The sequence below is a fragment of the Haemaphysalis longicornis genome, unplaced genomic scaffold (assembly GCF_048455015.1).
Source record: "Haemaphysalis longicornis isolate Haplotype H1 unplaced genomic scaffold, Haemaphysalis longicornis Haplotype H1 scaffold_1, whole genome shotgun sequence".
In the NCBI taxonomy this organism is placed as follows: Eukaryota; Metazoa; Arthropoda; class Arachnida; order Ixodida; family Ixodidae; genus Haemaphysalis; species Haemaphysalis longicornis.
The window spans coordinates 451,375,451-451,396,015 of NW_027526203.1; the positions used below are offsets into that span (position 1 = coordinate 451,375,451).

The 20,565-nt window shown below is 47.1% G+C and overlaps 1 protein-coding gene across 1 annotated transcript; it reads right to left on the minus strand.

Annotated features, from left to right (window-relative positions):
• Positions 1-4,674: 4,674 nt before the first annotated feature.
• Positions 4,675-6,127, minus strand: LOC144173289 (G2/mitotic-specific cyclin-A-like). The gene has a single exon (XM_077701776.1). The coding sequence runs from the start codon at positions 6,003-6,005 to the stop codon at positions 4,692-4,694; it is 1,314 nt and encodes a 437-aa protein (XP_077557902.1). The 5' UTR covers positions 6,006-6,127; the 3' UTR covers positions 4,675-4,691.
• Between the last annotated feature and the right edge of the window lie 14,438 nt (positions 6,128-20,565).

Genomic DNA, 20,565 nt, shown 5'->3' on the forward strand with positions numbered 1-20,565 from the left:
AACAAAAGTGTGAGCTTTCCGCTGCGCGTAAAAGAGTAATACTTGGCACAGGTGACGTTGGCGACCCAATCTAGCGATTGCGCTAGTTCATTTAGTGTGCTCAAAATGCCTTTCAGGGCCCCTTTAAGTGTTCTCTATGAGGATTCCAAGATAATTCTTAATGGAGCCATACTCCTAAGAACTTCTGTCCTTTGACTTGGCTGATCATATTGCGCCGATATTCAATATGAATGCCTTGATCTATCTTGTTATTAATTGGTCTAAAAATGATATAGGTAGTCTTCGATGCGTTTCGTGCTACCAGTTTGACAACATTTCTAAATATCTATTTACTTCATACTGGAGTTCTCTTATACTGCTGCCGGAGAAAAATATGTTCGTGTCATCTGCATACATGGCTCTATCTGGGGTGTACATGGTATGTTTGGAATATCATTCACATATATTACGAATAATAATGGTCCTAGTTTTGATCCTTGCGGAACATCCCGTTCTATTTCGAATAACTCCGATTAAACACCATTAAATTCAACTAATTGCTCCCTATTACTTAAATATCTCCTTAATAGGTCAGCCGTTAAAGCTCCTTAATAGGTAAAAAACCTGATATCAAAGTAGGAGGGTCCTGCGGCATTTTATTACACATCTTAATAAGGCGCCATTCATCGTTATAAAGCGAATTATACCAAGTACCTTGAAACTGGGTTCACTATTATGCACAAATGTTTTGCTAGGAAAAACACTCTCAGCGGATGAAATTATGGAGGGCTTAAATGCCTCCATAAAGCACGACGTACCTTTGCGCAGCGGCACACAACGAGCCGCTTTCAAATCGTCTTCCCTACCATACCGAAATGCATTGCTGTGAAGACATTTTTTCGTGGGAATTCGAAGAAGTGAAGCCAAAGTATAGCGCCATTTATTAATATTCTTTTTGTAAGCAGCGATATGTGACACATGAAGCGTTACAGAATATAGTTGAATCCACATCTAGCACTTCGTAATCCATATCCACAAGTCCATATCGTAGTCCATATCCACAAGAAGCTTGATGTTGGCTTGGCGTCGCGTGGTGTTGATTGCATTGAACAGGACGTAGTGAACGCACGGATAAATTTACTTTATCGTGCTGCTCCCCAAAGTAGGCCTCGAGCTTGAAGCCATCCCTTGGAAGCCGTCTGGGCCGAGGGATTGGCTTGGCTTGTGTACGGGTCGGCGTCGCTGCATTATCTTCTTGTGGTGATTCTGAATACTCTCCATCGCTTCCGTCGTGGTGCATTTTATTTGCTTCCATTTAGTTGCAGACAGCTTAATTCCGGACAGCTTGATTTCGCTCTCGCTTCGGTCGTGGCTCCTGTGATTCTCGCGGGTAGTGGCCTTCATTCCCACTGCATTACTGGAGCCTCAGGACGGATTCCTGTGGTCTTGGCTTGTTGGATTGGGTTACAGACAGCAGATCTTGCCATAGATCTTGTCTAAATTTGGATTCTCCCGTCTATACCGGGGGACCAAAGCGGTCTGTTTTGGACTTGGCTATTTTCCTCGGGGTGATTTAGTTCCACCCTGGTCGGCTATTTGAGAGAGGATGGCCAGGGTAAGAGCCAAGAGTCGTCAGAGTACAAAAAGACGGCAGGCAGCTTGGGAGTCAGACAAAATTGTTATGCTGGGACTTTCGGCTTGGATCATTGCGAGGGCGATGGCTGCTTCTTAGGCTGTGGTCGTAGAGGTTGTGCGGACAGTTGGCGAGGTGAGGGGGGGCACTGTCGAAGTGGGCAACAGTAGCGACGTGAGCGGATCGTTGAGGGTAGGGAGAAGCGTCCGTATACAGGGTGGTCGGGTCGGTGCGATATTTTCTGGTGAGGAGGCGTGTACGATGCTCACGACGGCCGATATTGTATGTAGGGGGCATATGACGCGGGTTGGGGAGAACGTGGATGTCGAGTCGGATGTCGAGTCCGGAGTTTGTACCACCTGCCGGCCTAGCGTTTTGAGCAGATGACGACCGGCGTTATAGCTGGTTCTGAAGATGGGCTTCGATAAGCTCCGAGGGGGTGTTGTATAGACCCAGTTTCAGAGAGAAGAATATATGTATCCTTTATTTTGGCAGGAAGACTCTAGACCAAGTGGGGGAAGTGCTCATTTTTTTCCCGTCATTTACTTTTCATTTTGTTTCAGCGTTTCCATTACGATTTTCTTTTCAATTATTTTTGGATGTCCGGGATCTGCTGGCATCCTCCTTTTTTTTTTAACGTTTCATGTTTGTCTTCCTCCTGCTGTAACACTAATGTCTGATATTCACCCCCCTGGTAGTCACCTTCCATCTGGTGTAGCAAGCCTTGTCCATAGCAGGGCTGATCTCACCAGTTCCCATTAAAGGGCATTCTCTCTCTCTCTCTCTCTCTCTGGGTGTAGAAGGTGGGGTGTTTGTGGCCTGTGACATCTCGAAGGCCGACAATTCTAACAGAAGCAGGCGGCCTCCGCGAGAACGTGGGAGAGGCCGTGTGGGGTGAAGAGAGCAGACTCACGGCTCTAAACTGCTCGCACTAGACCGCTTTCTGTAGCGGTGTGCCACAAGAGTCAGCGTGGAGTGTTACAATGTATGAGGGTCGATGTATCAGGATGCGGAATTTGGAGTGGGGTTGAAGGTTCTGCTGCGCGTGAATTTCGGACAGTGCCAAATTAGGTGCTGGAGATTGGCGGGTGTGGGGAAGGTGCAGAAGGGATCAACTTCAAGGGACCAACTTCAACCAACTTGATTCCATTGAAAAAAGACAGGGTGCCCACCCTGTCTTTTTTCAATGGAATCAATGGTGGTTCAATGGAACCAGCACCTCCCCGCCCTACATTCTCGAAGATTCAGGTCTAAAAAGCTAGTTTTAGCTGCAGCACACATGCTGCTCGCTAGCAAAGTTGATGACGGGCTAGCGTCATCGACTGTGACAATACATAGCAAGCTACGGTGAGCAACAATATCCAATGCGCAGCTACATCCAAACACATGTCAACACATCAAACGAGCCAGTACGGTACCATCCAAAACATCCAATGATAAATTTTGATGTTTAAGCGCGCAACACTTAAACATGAGCGCACAATGCAGAGAGAGAGAGAGAGAGAGAGAGAGAGAGAGAGAGAGAGAGTCTGGCTAAGTCTGGCCACCTACAAATGCTGCACCTTCGCAAGCATAGCCTTAGTGGGGATATCATCGGTAGGATTTTTCAGGGGGCTGTAGTTGTCTCATGTCATGCGCCGCAGGCACCGTGAAACGGGCGACGAATCCATACTCCCGTGCTACCTCCGCCGCACCTAGAGTATATTTAAGTCTGTGGACGGCCCTGGTGTGCGGCTGGGCAGATTCGAACATTAGGAGTTCTCGCTCGAGACGGAGCCCTTAATTCAGTTCAATGAGTTCGCCATACATGCAAATGCGAGCGAGTTACGCGCACGACATTCCTGTGAGTTACTCAGACTAATCCCGCTGGTGCGATGGGACGCGAAGCAGATAGCAAAATAGTACGCCACAGGCTGTGCATCGAAACGGAAAAAGCAGACATCAACGTAACAGCTGCTTCCTCTCGCGTCGCGGAAGAGCAAGCCATTAAAGCACGTTGAACATGAAAATACTTCTGGAAATACTGCCCTATTTTGCATTAGCAAGGCGGTTGTTTGGTACAAGATATATCAATTTGCTACCGGCCCTCAACATCGGTGACAGGCATAGGCGTGCGCACAGGGGGGGGGGGGGGGGGCAAATTTGCCCCGTGCCTTAACTCAATCGAACCTGTCCCGTAAGGGTGTGACCCCGCGTGTTTTTTTCCCGATCATGGCAGCCGAAGGACCCTCACGTTACCTTCCAAAGGCTGTTTACTTTCAGCCCCGGAAAGGCGGGGACCAAAAGCAGGCCGCTGTGAGAAACACGTTATCACTTAATTTTCATTTTTGTATCTATTCCGGAGCTCGTCCTCTTTCTACTTTTCCTCGTAAAAAACGTGCGTAGCAGCACCGATCAAAACAGCCTCGTAAAAAGAGTTTCAGAATAGACAATATCAAGTTTATACATTTTTACGCATTTCTTCTTAATCCTTACGCATGGAAAGAGGTCGAGAGTTGCCGGGGAAAGGGGGGGGGGGGGGGGGGCGCCGCGGTAAAGACTTCGCACCCCCCCCCCCCCCCCCTAATCTGGAACCCTGCGAACGCCTATAGGTGGCATGTTTTGCACATTTTTCCATTTTTAACGCGTATGATAGCGTCGATCAGCTTCATATAAAGTGCATCGGTAACTGGATAAAGCATCACTGGGCAGTTTCTACGTTGAGGAATTTTAGAAATGGAATTGAACTGCCTGTATGTTCCAGGAGTGGGAATGGGCAACGTTTAGTCACCACGAGGAATTGAAAATAAATGCATTGCGGCAAGTTCTAATTCCACGGCATGGAATTGGAATGGAATGGGGGTGCTCATCTGCAATACTGCTTTCTATCCATTTGTCATTTTATGTATCACTCAAGTGATTCTAAATATTTTGCTGACCATTGCGAACTATAATACCTTAAATCCACGCTATATTAAAGTAAATGCAGGGATGAAAATTTTCAAGTGGCAGGAAAAAAATGAACTACAAAAGGTGCTCATCATTGAGAGAAGTGCTCCTCGGGGTTTATTCGTGGTGGCCATGTAATCTTTGGAAGTCATCAGCATGGAAGGCTAGTGGAGGGTTTGATGCGGGCGACGTAAAGGTAGCTTGCTGTGTTGAACTTGTTTGCGACGGCCTTCTGCGAGCGGTTGGGCGCGTTAGACAAGCTTGTGTGAAGGCAGGGGAGGCACTCCTGGAAATGTGCAACCTGGTACCCAGAGTACTCAGCGAGCTCACGCCCCCACGGCGGCCGGTCGAGAGTGTGATTGGCGAGGCTCAGGGCAGCGCCAGCAATCAAACTGGGAGGGAACCGCAGGTACGGGTCATCGTCCAGCAGGGCGAGCTCACAAAAGTACTGGGCCAGAAATCTGACACCGGCCGGGGCCTTGCTGACTTCCCCAAAACGCCGCAGGAAGTAGTAGATGGTCGGGGCACAAATGTTGTAGTCAAGAACTTTGAGCATATCTCGTTCCATGCACAGCAGATCCTCTTTGGTGTAGATGTCACCGGTGGCGTAGAGCAGCTCGCTGCACCGTAGCTGATATCCTCCCTCGAACTTACACGCAGTGAAGAGAGCAGCTGTGCCGAGCAGTTGGAGACAGTTGCGCTGCACAGACATCAGGGACAGGAAGCGGTCGATGTAGGAAACTGCCAAGAACAGTTTCTCATCGTGAAGGCCGTATTCATCAGCCAAGGCTACAAGCCAGTCCACGACGTCGCTGCGCATATACGAAGCAACGTGGGGCTGTCTGTGCATGTACCATGGGTCTGGTAGAAGCTGTTGCTCTCGGTTCCTCAGGTGGTTAAACACGTCATGCCAGTACAGTTCGCTCATCTCTTTATCCCGAGTTTCAGTGTAGGACATCATGTCGAATGTGCGGATGGTTAGGTTCAGGACACCTGACGGCTCCCCTTCAGCCCCCTGGAAATCGGGGAGGCTCTGGATGGGCGCTGCAGTTCCACATTCGGGACCTCCTGTACGAATGATGCTGGCATCATCTCCCTCGCGTGTGGCAAGCTGCGCGAGAGCGAGACCAGTCCCGTCATGTGCGTCCTCTTTTGCATTCCCGGTCGGGGCATCGTTAGCCGATGAGTCTTCCAGTACGTCGAGGTCACTTAGAGAAAATGAGTTTTCGAAAGAAGCAGGTAGTCCCAATGACCTGCCTGCAGGAGCCGTCTCCCGCTTGCGCCAATCTCCCCTGGGCGATGGTTGGGAATCCGGATTAGACGAAAGCTCTCTCAGGGCCTGCCTGTTGGTCACGGTCTCCTGCACGAACTCCTCGGCCTTCTCAGGTTGCTCGGGAATCTTGTTTAGGGTCCTCTGGTTCTCTTTGTCGTCGAGGGATCTGTCGCCAGCATCACGTCCCGCCATGGTAACTGTACTTGAGTTCCGGAGCTTTTCCGTCTCGAATGAGGCCCGCTCACCGCGATTCTTCAGTGGCCGTCACCCTCCATTGGTTCATGCAGCGAGCCGAAGTTCTGGGCGCTCGCTGGCCGCCGCAATGCCCGTGTCGGCCCCGCGATAAACCACCGCGCGCGATGCTCGAGCACAACCGCCATGGGCTGTTTTCTTCCTTCTCCCTTTTTTTTTTCTCGTTTGTCATGACGTCATCACCGAACTATACTCGCCATTCCGCTTATTTCCCTTCGTCAGTGTTCGTAGCAGCCGTGAAATTGTTCCTTTCGCGGCCGACACGGTCATTGGACTTAATTTGTATGCGTATTCGGTCTTCAGCAGCGACCGGTTACAGCGGTAAGCAACGGAACGCGGTGGTGCAATCGGTGGTCATTTTGCGCTCCGGGGAAGAAGAGAACGTTTCAGATTACAACGTGCCGCCTGTAGCAATATATGCGCCGTATAGCGGAACGCCCAGGCAGCGTATTTGACAAACCTGGGAACCTGGCCACCTAAACGCACCCCACATTCGCCTATTTCTCGCGTCGTAATTAAAGAACCGGGTGACTACAGCGTGCTTGTATACGCTAAACCGACCTAAAATATAGCAAACTATCCTTATTTTCGACAAGAGTGCGTAGAATTGACCCAATAGAACACGTTGCAGCAAAAAGGGGGAAAAAACAATGTAGGTCACCCACGACTCTGCCGGTCTACCCCAGGTTACTGAAGCCGTATAGAGAAGCCTGTTTAGCAGCTGGTCGCCTTGCTCCAGTCAACAGAAAGGGTGTTCCAAGCGAACCAGAAGATGGCGCTAGCGAGGATGCGATGACCCCAAACGTGCTGATAAGTAGTCTGCATCGTGCCGGAGGTGACAGAGCGGAGCGTGAACACCGAATGAGCAGTAGTCTCTACTAACAGCGAGATTGAGAGGCGTGGTAGAGAGCTCGAGTTTGACGTGATAGACGTAAACAGGGTTAATAAGCCCCATTGGACTGAGGCAAGTTTTTTACTGGAATGGGATTCACTTCAGCCCCAGACTAGGAAACAAGGAAGGGTGAGGCTTAAGAGAGAGAGAGAGAGAGAGAGAGAGAGAGAGAGAGAGAGAGAGAGAGAGAGAGAGAGAGAGAGAGAGAGAGAGAGAGAGAGAGAGAGAGAGAGAGAGAGAGAGAGAGAGAGAGAGAGAGAGATTAACCTTGTTTTGACACCTGTGTCCAAGGACTGCTCGGCTTCTTGGTTAGGTTACAGGGACTATAGTCCTGGCTATAGTCCTAACTATCTATAGTCCTGGCGTGTTTTAATGTGGTTCACAAGCGTGGTCCAATGGAGCTCTTCAAGCTCCTTAGGGGGTGTGACCCATGCCTCCCAGCAAGTAGGGCGCTTTGTGGCAGGAGTCGGTTGCAGGGAAGATGTCAGGGTGCTTTGTATGTTTGGGCATGTCCAGAGGGTGTGTTCATGGTTGGGGTATTGGTCGCAGTGTGAGCATTATGGTGTGCCTGGAAGCCCGTCTATGTAGTGTTGTATGTGTTGTGTTGGTAGCGTGCCCGTTTGTGCACGTCGAATGAGGACAGCGTCAGGGCGGGCGAATTTTCTGGGGTAGGGGAGGGTGGTTCCCTGATCTCTGACGTCTCGTGAGTACTTTCTACGAGTCTGATGCATTTCTCGGCGGGAGAGCGGTAGCTTTTTTATAGGGTCACGCGAAGCTAAGGAAGGCAAACTAGGTGACAAATGGGGAGCGAGAGACGTATGCACACTCAACGCTGGGAGTAAGCCAAACCTAGCTGAGAACGTAGACAAAGGCGATTTAAGTGGAAACAAGAGAGAGGACAATGTAGTAAGATACTAAAATAAACCTCGTAAGCGGAAAGCGAAAGTGGAAAACAAATGAAATAAATATTTAATCAGCTACATAAATATACAGGGTGGCAGAAAACATGATAAGTGGGTGAAAATAGAAAAAAAAAACTTCAACGGGAAGAAATAAGCGTGTACGCCTTAGCCGAGACTCGCCTCCGAGGTATATAGAAGCCCCACCTGCCCTGTCATAGGCAATTATGTCTGGGAAGAATGTAGCAGGACCGTAGGAATGAAGAAAGGGGAAGCAGTTGAGATATCGACTTGCAGAGACTGCATCAAAGCTGTAAGGAGCATCTATGGGTTAAAGGCACGATAACGGGAAAAAATGCATGCTTAATATTTGGGATTCTGCGGACCGGCAGCGGGGCTATAGGAAGGAGATTGAAATGTTAAAGGGGCCCTGAAAGGCGTTTTGAGCGCACTAAATGAACTAGCGCAATCGTTAGATTGGGTCGTCAACATCATCTGTGCCAAGTATTACTCATCTTACAACGCATCTATTACAAGTATTACTCATCTTACAAGTATTACAACGCATCTCGCACTTCCCAATGGGAGTGAGTGGTACGCCTGCAGTGCCCACATGTCGCGAGGTGGGCCCCGAGTTGAACCGGGATCACGGAACCGTAACTGACAAACCGTAGAGCGGTTTGTGCCTTGTTGCCAAGGCACCCGATGCTTGAGATTGTCAATGAAATGGCGCTCGCTCCAGCGCTAGAAAGCTCAGAGCCGCGGCGGAGCATGTTTTGCCAACGTTGCCGCTCTCCACCACGCGTCGCCCCAAGCGGAACTGGTCACATGATGGAAGCGTTTTGTGCACGGGTTCTGTATCGGTTTAAAATGAATTTTTCACATGCCGCCGGCAGGAATTACCACCGCCGCAAAATAAGACCCGGCACCAGCGGGGCCACATCTGATACGGCGCTTTTTGGATAAACAGTGCGCGGTGCATCAAAGAGAACGATCGCACGATCCTCCCCGTGCGGCTGCGAGTTCGCCGCCGATAAAAAGTCACGCGCCGCCGATATGAACTTCAGCAACGTACACCGCGAAGGGGCAAGGCCAGGCCGTCGCACACATGCGGCCAGATTTTTCGTTCGCTTTTCCAGCCGTGAGCGGAGTGCGGGATTCATGGTGTCAACAAAGCTTGCCCGTAGCAGACGGCAGTCTGTGCAGTGCAATAGCGGAAGTACGTCACCGCTGCGGAGCGCAGCATCATGGGAGGGAAGGCTCACCGCCGTCAACAGCGGAGAGCAAGTTGAAAGGAGGAGGAAACGTGGCACGACGATAATGCGCGGTTTTTGATTTATGATTTCTCAGCTAATACTCATCGCTTTAACAAAATTATTGCGGGAGGAGATTGCTAATACATTGCTTCATTTGGTTACATGTACATCTATGCATCGGCGGAAGGTATTTCAGGACCCCTTTAAACTGTCTGAGAAGAGATAATAACGAGTTTAAAGATTACGGTGAAATAATCTTAGTTGGAGATATGAATGCCCACATAGAAGGTTTAGATCGATACACAGACCACAACAGCTCTTTTGTAATAGACCTATGTAGGAAAAACAGGCTAGTAATAGTAAACGCAGTAAACAAGTGCGACGGACAAATAACGTGGGTAAGTGGTAACCGACAGTCCAGCATTGACTATAGTTAGGGTTGTTCGTTTTCGGGTAAAATCGGGATTTTTTACACCCCGAACATGCTTCAGGAGAATCGGGTTAAACCCGATTTCTCCACAAATGGGCCTTTTCAAAGTAGCGATCTACACAATCGTGCGCTGACGGTCCGCCGTTCTCAACCAGTACTTGCTGGAAGCAAGCCCCACAAACACAGGTTTCTACCCGCCGCGGTGGCTCAGTGGCTAAGGCGTTGCACTGCTGAGCACGAGGTCGCGGGTTCGATTCTCGGCCGCGGCGGCCGCTTTTCTGATGGAGGCGAAAAGCAAAAACGCCCGTGTGTACGAGATTTCGGCGCACGTTAAAGGTCCCGAGGTGGTCAAAATAAATCCGGAGCCCTCCACTACGGCGCGCCTCATCGCCTGCGTTGCGTTGGCGCGTTAAACCCTACAATCGATCAAACACAGCTTTCTAACTCTGCCGCTCGGTACCCCAGGCTAGAAAGAACATGCTGCACTGACATTGATGTTCCTAGCTAATGGATGTCGAGAGAACTTTCTCCCAACTGAAATACGTTCAACGATGGGACAGGTTTCGAATGGAGATGGACATTTTGCGCATGCGGAGGATAGTGTATCTAAAAAAGGATGCGTAAAAATTCGAGGACCAGCCTTTCGTGAATAACATTTTTCATTTCCTAGAAGTCATCAATGCTTTTTACTGTCATTGCTGATTTATTTCGAAACAAACGCAAAATGTCGGACAGTACTTATTAGAAAACCATGCGATCCCCTTGATTACCTGCTCGAAACAAACACCAATTTTACCCCTTAGAGTTAGGAAGCTCGTATAACTTTCGATTAAATAAACTGAGTGTATTACATAGCACACATGTGGATTTCATCCGAAAAAAAACGAATTTCGGAACACTTTTACAAAAAAAAAAAACCCCGATTTCTCCCCGATTATCAATTCGAAAAATAGCACCCGATTTTTACCCCACATTTTAAAACAATATAAAACCCGAAAACCTAAGGCGTTGCGCTGCTGAGCACGAGGTCGCGGGTTCGATTCCCGGCCGCGGCGGCCGCTTTTCTGATGGAGGCGAAAAGCAAAAACGCCCGTGTGTACGAGATTTCGGCGCACGTTAAAGATCCCCAGGTGGTCAAAATTAATCCGGAGCCCTCCACTACGGCGCGCCTCATCGCCTGCGTTGCGTCGGCGCGTTACACCCTACAATCAATCAAAACCCGAAAACGCACAACCCTAACTATAGTCTAGTCTCCGAAGCAGTATACGAAAGGTTGCGGGAAATGAGGATAGATGGAAATGGAACAGACAGCTTAGGAAGCGACCACAAGTGGCTTACCTTGCCCTTTGGAGGCGCAACCCGGACAAATTTAGAAATAGGTAAAGCCGGATGGACTAATTTTAACAATGAACAGTTAAAGATCATCGCTGATGTGATGGAAGGCGAAATTATTAAGTACCTAGACAAACATTGGGATTACGACGAAATGATCGGGTTCATAAAGCATAAGATGGAAGAAGCTAGTTAAGCAACGAAAGCGATGGAAATGGAAGAGAAACAGAGAAGCTACTGGAATAAAGAAATAAAATAGGCAATTGACCCACAAAAAAAGGCGTCGACAGAACATAGAGAGGCAAAAAGAACTGGTATATGGAACCGGAGGTAGTGAAGGAAAATAATTGGCCGACATCCCGCCCTGCGAAAGTGCATGTCCAGCGAAGCTACTGAAAACGACTACACGTGCTGATGGGAAATGGTATGAAATGTTCCTCGTCATCTCGGCGGTCTTGTCGCTTGCGCTCGGCATCTGTGGCGGCAAATGCTGGGTACTGGCGCACACGCTGGCACTCGATTGACGCCAACCCCCATTTTCGGGGGCAGCTGTATGCCTGATTACCCTGACGCATGCGCTCAGTGCCTTGGGCCAGAACTGTAAGTCCTGCCTGGGTTTTCTGTTTACGACACGATAATTTCCAACCAACGAGACACTAACAGCTTCGTTGTAAAATGGACGAGCTACCGGGAGAAAAAACTGGAAGTGCAGAGAATGGCGCAAGCACAGCTCAAGCAAAAAAGCGACCAATAAATATGGATGGCATGAATACGGAAGGAGGACAAAAGCGCATACAAGAAGTTTTTAAGCCATGTAAAAAGCAGTGGGTTCAAAAAACAATGTCCATCAAAAATTCTAATAGATGATGGGGGAAACATTTTGAAGGAGAGCAGGCATTGGCGCATATTCATTGGGAGATAGGTGAGGAATTTAGGAAATAGAGGAAGTGAAGCCTACACCGATGACAACCGCGCCACAGAAGACTGCGGCAAGGGAAATAAATTTGAGAAACCTTTATTGTAAAAAAGCAGAGCAAAAGGTTTCCCCCAAACAGCAGTGGGCCCAAACGGAATACCAACGCAGCTGATAAACCTGCTTGGACCAAAACGTAAGGCATCATTGATCAGGCCACAAGATAAGGTGATGCAAACCCAGCAAATACCGGAGGATTGGCTGCAGAGTATAGGATGAATTTATATATTGTGAGGACGTTGTTAGGAGGCGACAGGACCGTTGCTTCTTAGCTCCTTTATTAGGAGGCGAATAAGCAGAAATTCAAGATGGCAATCCAGCCGAACACTGATTGTGATCCGTCGATAAAGAGGAATCGTCGGTGATGTTGAGCATGTACAAGGAATGAAGAAGTAATGTCCGCAAGCCGGTGGTGATGATGGTTAGCAATTGCTGCCTACGGTGGCAGACAAGCTTTAGCCGCAAACAAGGCTCACAATATAAAGGCAGAGGCAGAACGACCAGTATTGATTCATACATACCACTTACAGTAACATCAGTGGTCATTCGTGTTGCGGGTGATAAAATCAGAAATTGAAGCATGGATGGATGCAAATGAAGTCCTTGGGGAACTGCAGAATGGATTTAGACAGGACAGGCGCTTACATGGTCATTTTTTGTGATAGAACAGTGAATTTAAATCGCGAAAGCTCAGAATAGACCATTATGGATTACGTTCTTGGACATTAAAGGGGCATATATGACAACGTAAACAGGGAACTGATGTGGAGGGTGCTGAAACTCTAGGGCTTAAATTGCGAGTTAATACAGTTACTTATAGCAATAAAGACAATAGAGTGCATCTGACATCGGAAGGACAGAAATACGCCCAGCAGGCCAACACCCATCGAGGACAGAAACAGGGATACCCTTTGAGTCCAATACTGTTTATGCTTTATATGGCAGGGTTAAAAAAAGAAACTAGAAAGAAGTCATTTAGGGTTCAACCTAGGCATATGTGGCAAGGCGAAGTGGTACAGCAGAGTATTCCGGGAATGTTATACGCAGGCTACATTGTTCTTTTAGCTGATAACCAGAGCGACATGCAACGGCTCATAAATAATAGTGGCCAGGAAGCCACAGACTTCGGGTAAAATTTTAGAACTGAAAAATCTGGAATAATGGTTTTCAATGACGCTACCACTGACGCAGTGTCATTCCCGCATGGCGAATCACCCAGAGTCAAGGAATATAAATATTTGGCAGTGTGGATAAACGAAGGAGGCAACTACTTAAGAAGTCACGAGGAGCAACGTAAGATTAAAGGAAAGCGAAACGCAGCTATATTGAAGCATAGATCTGTGTGGGGGTATAACAAATATGAAGGGGTGAGAGGGATGTGGAAAGGAGTGGTTATTCCGGGTCTCACATTTGCGAATGCTGTACTGTGCTTAAAATCAGATGTTCTATCAGGCCTTGAAGTGAACCAGAGAACGGTAGGCCGTTTGGCCTTAGGCGCACATGGATAAACAACTAACGAAGCAGTACAGGGAGATATGGGCTAGGCGTCGTTTGAAGTTTGAGATACACATAGTAAAATATGTTTTGAGATGAGGTTGAGAGCAATGGATCAACGAAAGTGGGCAGCTTAAGTTTTTAGGTACCTATACATGAAAAGGGTGTAAACGAAGTGGTAAAGGAAGACTAGAAGGACAACGATGAAATACGGAAAGAGCAGTGGAGAATTGAACACAGCTTACATAACCAAAAAAGAAGCAAGGCATATAGAAACGAACAAATGCAGAGAAAAAATGGAAGCTAAAACGTCGTAAGAGATGTACAGGGCAGAGAAACTTTATCTTGAATTGCTGATTGTAATATCAAAATTAATCGTCTCATAAATATACATTTGTAAAGGTTGAAGTTTTGAACATTTCTGAAGGTTTCAGATTAAGGGTGAGAGAAAGAACTAACTTCCAGCAAATGGCTGTCGTAATTGAATACTATCCAAATACTATCCAAAATGGCTCCCCGATTGGGTGATCATGTTGGAGCAGTCAGTAGTATTAACTTTATGGGTCCAATTGGGCCAACTGGCCATCCTATTCGAGCAAATGGGACCAATTCGGATCGCTCCAATAGGTCCAATTGGGCCAACTGGCGATCCTATTCGAGCAAATGGGACCAATTCGAATCGCTCCAATAGGTCCAAATGGACCAATTGGGTTGCCATTTGGACCCATTGGGTTGCAAATTGGACCAATTGGTCGGCCAATGGTTTTTTTCGGCTAGGCGACAGCTCTCTTTCAACCATCCCACAGTAAGAGAGCTGCGCCGCAGTGGCAGCCGCAGGCTGGCAAGAAGGCGACAGCTCTCTTTCAACCATCCCACAGTCATCACCGGCCGCTATGGCCATCACCGGCCGCTATGCGAGACTGGGAAGCTGTGTGCATGTTCACGGCTTCACGCGCATACACACACACCCCCACACTTGTTGGCTGCGCACTATCGGCCCCACACAAAGAACACACGGGGCCCATAACATGTAGGGGCCTGAATTCCTTGTCTGTCTGTTGCGGCCTCACTGTACTGTCATTCAGCACGCACCGGGCAAAAAGTACACAGAAGTTGCGTCCCTGAATTCTTTCTCACATAATACCGGACGACTGAAAAAAAAATCGTGAAAAAATTTAACAAAATCACCTAATGGTGACGATAACATCACGTTTAATGGCGCAAGGCCGACAATTGTCGGCGTTGGAGAAATCCCAACAGACATTCAGGCTGTTGGACCGACAGTCAATCCGGAAATTCGGCATATCGGTCTGTTGGTCTGATGGCAGTCTGTTGGTCTGAATGCAGTCTGTTGGTCTGAATGCAGTCTGTTGGTCTGAATGCAGTCTGTTGGTGAAGCTATAGGTCCGATGACGAGATTGACTTAGGACACATGCTGTGAGGTGTGGAACTGGTTTACAAGTTTGGCAAGCATGTAGGCCTTTTAGCAAAATAAAAATAGAGGAGTTCATTTTGTGCTGCTCACTTATTTATTTGCGCTGCATGTCGCCGAGCTTTTGCGAAAGGTGCTTTCGCACCACCTTTATCCTTGCTTCAGTGGGCTCCGCAGACGCAGTCCTAGCCACATAGATCTGAAAAAAGAGCTGTAGATAGAGAGAATAATTAAGGGTTCAATGACCTTGTGAACAAAAGACAATGTGGTAAAAGGGTAACAAATATTGCCAAACAGGTTGCCAGTAAAAAGCAACACTTTGGGGAATAAACTAATACCCTGCAGCTTTTTTTCTTGTAAGCTAACACATGCTGGGCCTGCATCAAACCATTATTCATGAATGGCATTCAGGCACAATGTGAGACCATTTATTGTGCCAGAAGTTTCATATTAGGGGATGCTTGCTTTTGCTAAATTATGAGTTAGCTATGAGTTCTGATGCCAGATATCACATGCAATACCTTTCAGGGATGCGACCTTCTCTGGTATAAGGGCTGGTTTGGGCTTCGTTTTTGCATGGCCCTTGTTCACTTCGTTCCGGTGCTACATTAATCTTCTGTGCAGATTGCCTGTTTCGCCAATGTACACTGATTTGCATTCGGCGCACGGAATCTAATAAACAACACCGGGAAGCTTGAAGCGCGAGAGGGGGTCTTTCACGCTGACAATGTCAGAACGTAGCTTGCTAGTGGGCACGTGCTCGATGTGAACACTGTGTTTCTTGAAAATGCGTGCAAAAGCTTGATTGATGTGTAGGACGAGAATTGAAGCACGTTTTGACACAGGCCTTGTGGACGCTTCTGCCTGCTAATGTCAATGCGGATTCCTGCTAGTCGCCCTCTTCGCTTCTTTTTGAATATAATGCTTTAGACAGCCACAAGGACTGCATCAAAACGTGCAGCAATTACCTACGTCCCACACATCAGTGAAACTCTCGCACTCATTTTCAAGAAACGCAGTGCATACATCGTGCATGTGCCCACTAGCAAGCTGCATTCTGACATTGTCAGCGTGAAAGACCCCCTCTCATTCTCCAAGATGCTTCCTGAAAATGCACTTCCTAAATCAATATAAGCTGTATCAGTATTAAGCCAAAAGGGATTAACCTATATAAAAAGTACACACTGCATGATTAAATGATAGCCAAGCAGGAGGATAACAGGATGAGCACAAAACTTGTTCTTTGAAGAAGCAACAACACATGTACTTCTCATCATTACTCTCAACAGATAGATCACTCTGTCGTCCTCGTGTCCCCGTCCTCATGTAATCATGCAGTAAGTGTATTTTTCAAATTATCAAGAATCGACGAGCCAGCACCTTGTGCAACTTAATGTTATAAGATCTGCAGTGTGCCTTATAGCAGTACGCAGTACATCTTTAATGTTGATGTTGTGTCTACCAGTGCTTCTTTTTTTTAATCGAATTTTTTGCTAGCAAATCCACCTAAAGCATATTTGATTAGCATTGTGAAAAATCTCCCAACTGTCATGATTTAGGTCCATGTTAAAAATCTCCAACTGGTTTAAATTATTCAGTAGCTTTACACAACGGCATGCCTGATAGCCGAGATATGTCCTTGGTGTGTAAAACCTTCCATATTTTACACAGTGTATAGCCATTAGCAGGATGTGATGCAATTTGCTTCGCACTTCCATTTTTCTCTTATAGTGCCAATGACATCAAGTATGTCCAGTTTTATTTGTGTCTTGTGCAGAAATAAGTGGAAATCATACATTTTAAGTTAACATTTACCACAGAGTAAAATGGAGCAAGTTGCTTGGATGCTGAGATGAACGATTCCCACACTAAATCGAACAAAGCTGCAGGAGAAGATCGCAGATATAAGCAAATACAGCCCAAAGCATTTTTATATTTGTCGGAGCCAAAATCGTCCAGCTTCTTGCTCCTTCTCATAGGGTTATTATGCCCTAATAGCCTCTCAATTGCTTGGTAGCACGAGAGCAGCAGCGCAGACTCCATTTGTATGGTTGGAAAGGCGCGCCGACAGCGGTGCGAATAATGCGGTTCATTTCGTGCTAGCTCAGTGCTGTTCCTGTTGCCTGATTTTATTGTTTCTGTGTTGCTTCAAACGATCATGGCTGGAGTTACAAAAATTTTGGCTCTCAAGCCTGCGGTGACATTTTAAGTGGTAATGGTGTGTGAGACGAGGCACTGGTGTTACCATGGCATCCATGCCTGCTGCATGCTTGTGGAGTGTGAGGCAAGTTGGGGTGCTTGAATGACACTTGTGATGGCTTGAAGACGTCACCATCCTCGGTCTGAGCTAGTGAAGCTGAGAGCAACACCGTGAGCCGGCCTAGTTGTAATCTATCCATGGCACCGATTGCGCAAAAAACAACAAGGACAAAGAAGGAAATGACAAGGACGAGCGCACTCGTCCTTGTCGTTTCTTTCTTCGTTCTTGTTGTTTTTTGCGCAATCGGTGCCATGGAAGCTGAGAGATTGTGTGCAACCAAAGCGTGCGACGGAAATCATCGCAAGATATGCATGTGTTCAAAATTAGGTGCTGTGGTGACGACCCACTGATTTGGGCAGACGAAGAGAAAATTGTGAACGAAACAATAGTCAAAGGGGAATAAATATAAAACATGGTTAAGTAGCGCGGTAAAGACGGGACAACAAAGGAGACCACACAGGACCAGCGCTAGTCCTGTGTGGTCTCCTTTGTTGTCCCATGTTTACTGCGCTGTTTAACCGTGTTTCACAGTTCGAACCAACTAGCGCAAATTTATGCATTGTGAAGAAATAGGTGGAAGCCCCCAGTTTATGACAAGTGACCCTCCACAGCAAGCTCACCTCAAAATTCCCAAACAGCCCAGGTTGGTACCTAATCGGGCTTGCCTCATGCCCATCTCGTCAAAGTAGCGGCGGTCTATAGTGGCCAAAACGTTGCACTGCTAAGGCCACAGATGCAGGTCTAATCCTAGCTACAGCAGTCACTTTTGTAGTTGAAGCTATAAACAAGAATGCCTGTGTGTTGAGATTTTGGTGTGTTGAGTGTCTCCAGGTGATCTAAATGAATCCAGAGCCCACCACATTACGTGGCGCATAGCCTCATTACGTAGCTCTGAAGCAATAAACACCCTAAATTTGCATTCTTTGTTTTGTTGTCAAAGTATAGCTTTTAAATAAAGGGAGAATGCTTTTTGGTTTTTATACGCACATGTTTAACACTCAGACCAATTTTGAATTTCCGCAGATGCGGTCCGACTGATCGAAAGGATGCACTTTGCTTCCCTTCAAGATATCCTGCCAGCCATCCAAGGATGGCGCAAGAATTGCCCAGCCAGGCTTCAAAATGCTTCAAAGAGGTACAGGACTTTAAAAGTTTATTCTACCCACTCTGCATGTTCTTTAGAGGTGTAGCATAACTGAATCAACCTTAGAGAAAAAAAAAAAAGTCGCAGAAGCCAGTGGTTATCCCGAATTTGCTCCAAACAGGCGGGGAAACATTTTCTTTTCTACTTTGAAACACAAAGTGCACGGACACCTCCATCGAAAAAAAAAATGCTTGGGCTATTTCCAGTGGCCACAATGCTGAACTAACTTGAATCCCAATGAGCCTTTTACACACATATTTACCAAGTTCTGATCAATATTCAAACATGTTTTTGCGTGGATTTTTGATAGTACTTAGTTTGCTTTGCTTTGTTGACTGAAAGCATATTTAAAATTAATAAAGTAAATAACCTGAAAATGTAAAAATTAAAGAAAATGTCCTTTATTCTTTATTTGCTTCTCCCCTTGAGCCACCCAATTCACCCCACATTATTAGTATGCTCAGTATAGTTAGGGTTGTCCGTTTTCGGGTTTTATATATTGTTAAAATTGGCTGGTAAAAATCACCTTCTATTTTTCAAACTCATAATCGGAGACAAATCTGACTTTTATGTAAAACCATTCTGAAATATGTGTTTTTTATGTTAAATATTCAGATGTACTAAGTAATGCACTCAGTTTGTTTTATCAGTAGGCAATTTGTGTTTTGTCGTGTTAAATCTACAGATGTACTACGTAATGTACTCAGTTTATTTTATGAGGACGAAGATGCGGTCGCTGACCAAGTCAAGGTAAAAACACAGACGTTTCGGGACCCGTACGGGTTCCTTGATCACACTAAGCCGGCGAGAGCGGTAACTCGCTTATAATTCTAAAATGTGACATAATGTGGAGCTTGCAGGCAGATTGCCATCTGTCGTATTGATAGTCTCCTCGGTCGTTTGAATAAACACGGATTCCAAAAGTAGTCTCGTGGTTGAATTCTTTTCCTTGGCTATTATAGCGGCGTTATCCCAATCGATGGAATGGCCATGATTATCGGCGTGCTCGGCCAGGGTGTTCGGCACTTTCCTGTTCTTGCCTGCGTCCCTTTGATGTTCCTTTAATCTCCTGATGAAGTTGCCAGTTTCGTCGATATAACTGCAGCTGCAGTCTGCACATGGTATCTTGTAGACAACACCGGGGTATCTCTTGCTGTCCAAGCAATCTGTCACGTTCATAAGCTGATTTCTCTGCTTGTTGGACGGCATGTGCGCAACGCGGTCATGCCTTGCAAAGATACGGCTTAGAGCTTCGCTGACCCCAGGAGCCTATGGATGCCGGCACGTCTTCGAAATGACTTGCCCTGGGATGGCCTGGAATTGAGGACACGATCTTCAACATTCTTAATAAATTTCTCCGGATACCCGCTCATCAATAATTATTGATGTATTGTCTAAAGTTCTTTCCTCGTTTCGTCGTCACTTGAGCAAATACATGTTGCCCACGTCACAAGAGAAGAAGCGACAGATTGCTTGTGACAGACTGGGTGGCACGAATTAAAATTCAGGTAATGGCTGGTATGCGTCGCTTTCCTGTGCACAGCAAACGAAATGTTCCGGTACGGTTCATCTGGACATCGAGGAAAGGAAGGCGGCTGTCACATTCAATTCCTCTGTGAACTGGATGGCGGCTTCAATCGGGTTGAGAAGAAGCAGGAGTTGTGGGCATCTTTCCTATTGATAATGCAGAAGCAGTCGTCCACGTAGCGGACGAACATCTTGAGCTTGGGAGCGAAATCGGCGGGAAATTCTGCTGAATGACCTCCATGACCAAATTTGCAGTAGTGACGGATCTGGAAGCTCCCATGGCAGTTCCGTGGATCTCCTTGTAAAACTGCCCGCGGTAGGTGAAGTACGTGTAGTTTAAGCAAAATTCCAGAAACTCACACGTGTTCTACCTCCAAAGGTGTGCGTTCCGCGAGCGTCTTGTCTGCCAGCAGGACCTCCTTGCATGTTGCTGCGTCCAAGTCTACAGGAACCGAAGATAAGAGCGAGTTGACGTCGCAGGACACCATTACGCCGAAAGTACATAAGTTCGACGTACCGCTATGGCCCACCGTCGACTTTACAAGGTCACCACTGCACTGACTTTCCAGATACTACCAACATGAAGTGTTGGGCCCGCTCGCTGGAAAAACGGCAACACACACTGCCAATTTGTCAGCTTTCGTGGAGAAAGTGCGTGACATTTCCCTGGATGAAGGTGACGTAACGGTGTCCTTCGACGTCAAGTCGCTCTTCACTTCGGTCCCGGTCGACTTGGCCGTAGCGACATGCAAGGAGGTCCTGCTAGAGGACGAAACGCTCGTGGAACGCACATCTTTGGAGGTAGAACATGTGTGTTGAATGATTGATTGATTGTAGGGTTTAACGTGCTGAGGCAACGCA

What these genes read in the sequence shown, in the direction of transcription:
- LOC144173289 (XM_077701776.1), bottom strand. Translation starts at nt 6,005, where the DNA reads ATGGCGGGACGTGATGCTGGCGACAGATCCCTCGACGACAAAGAGAAC.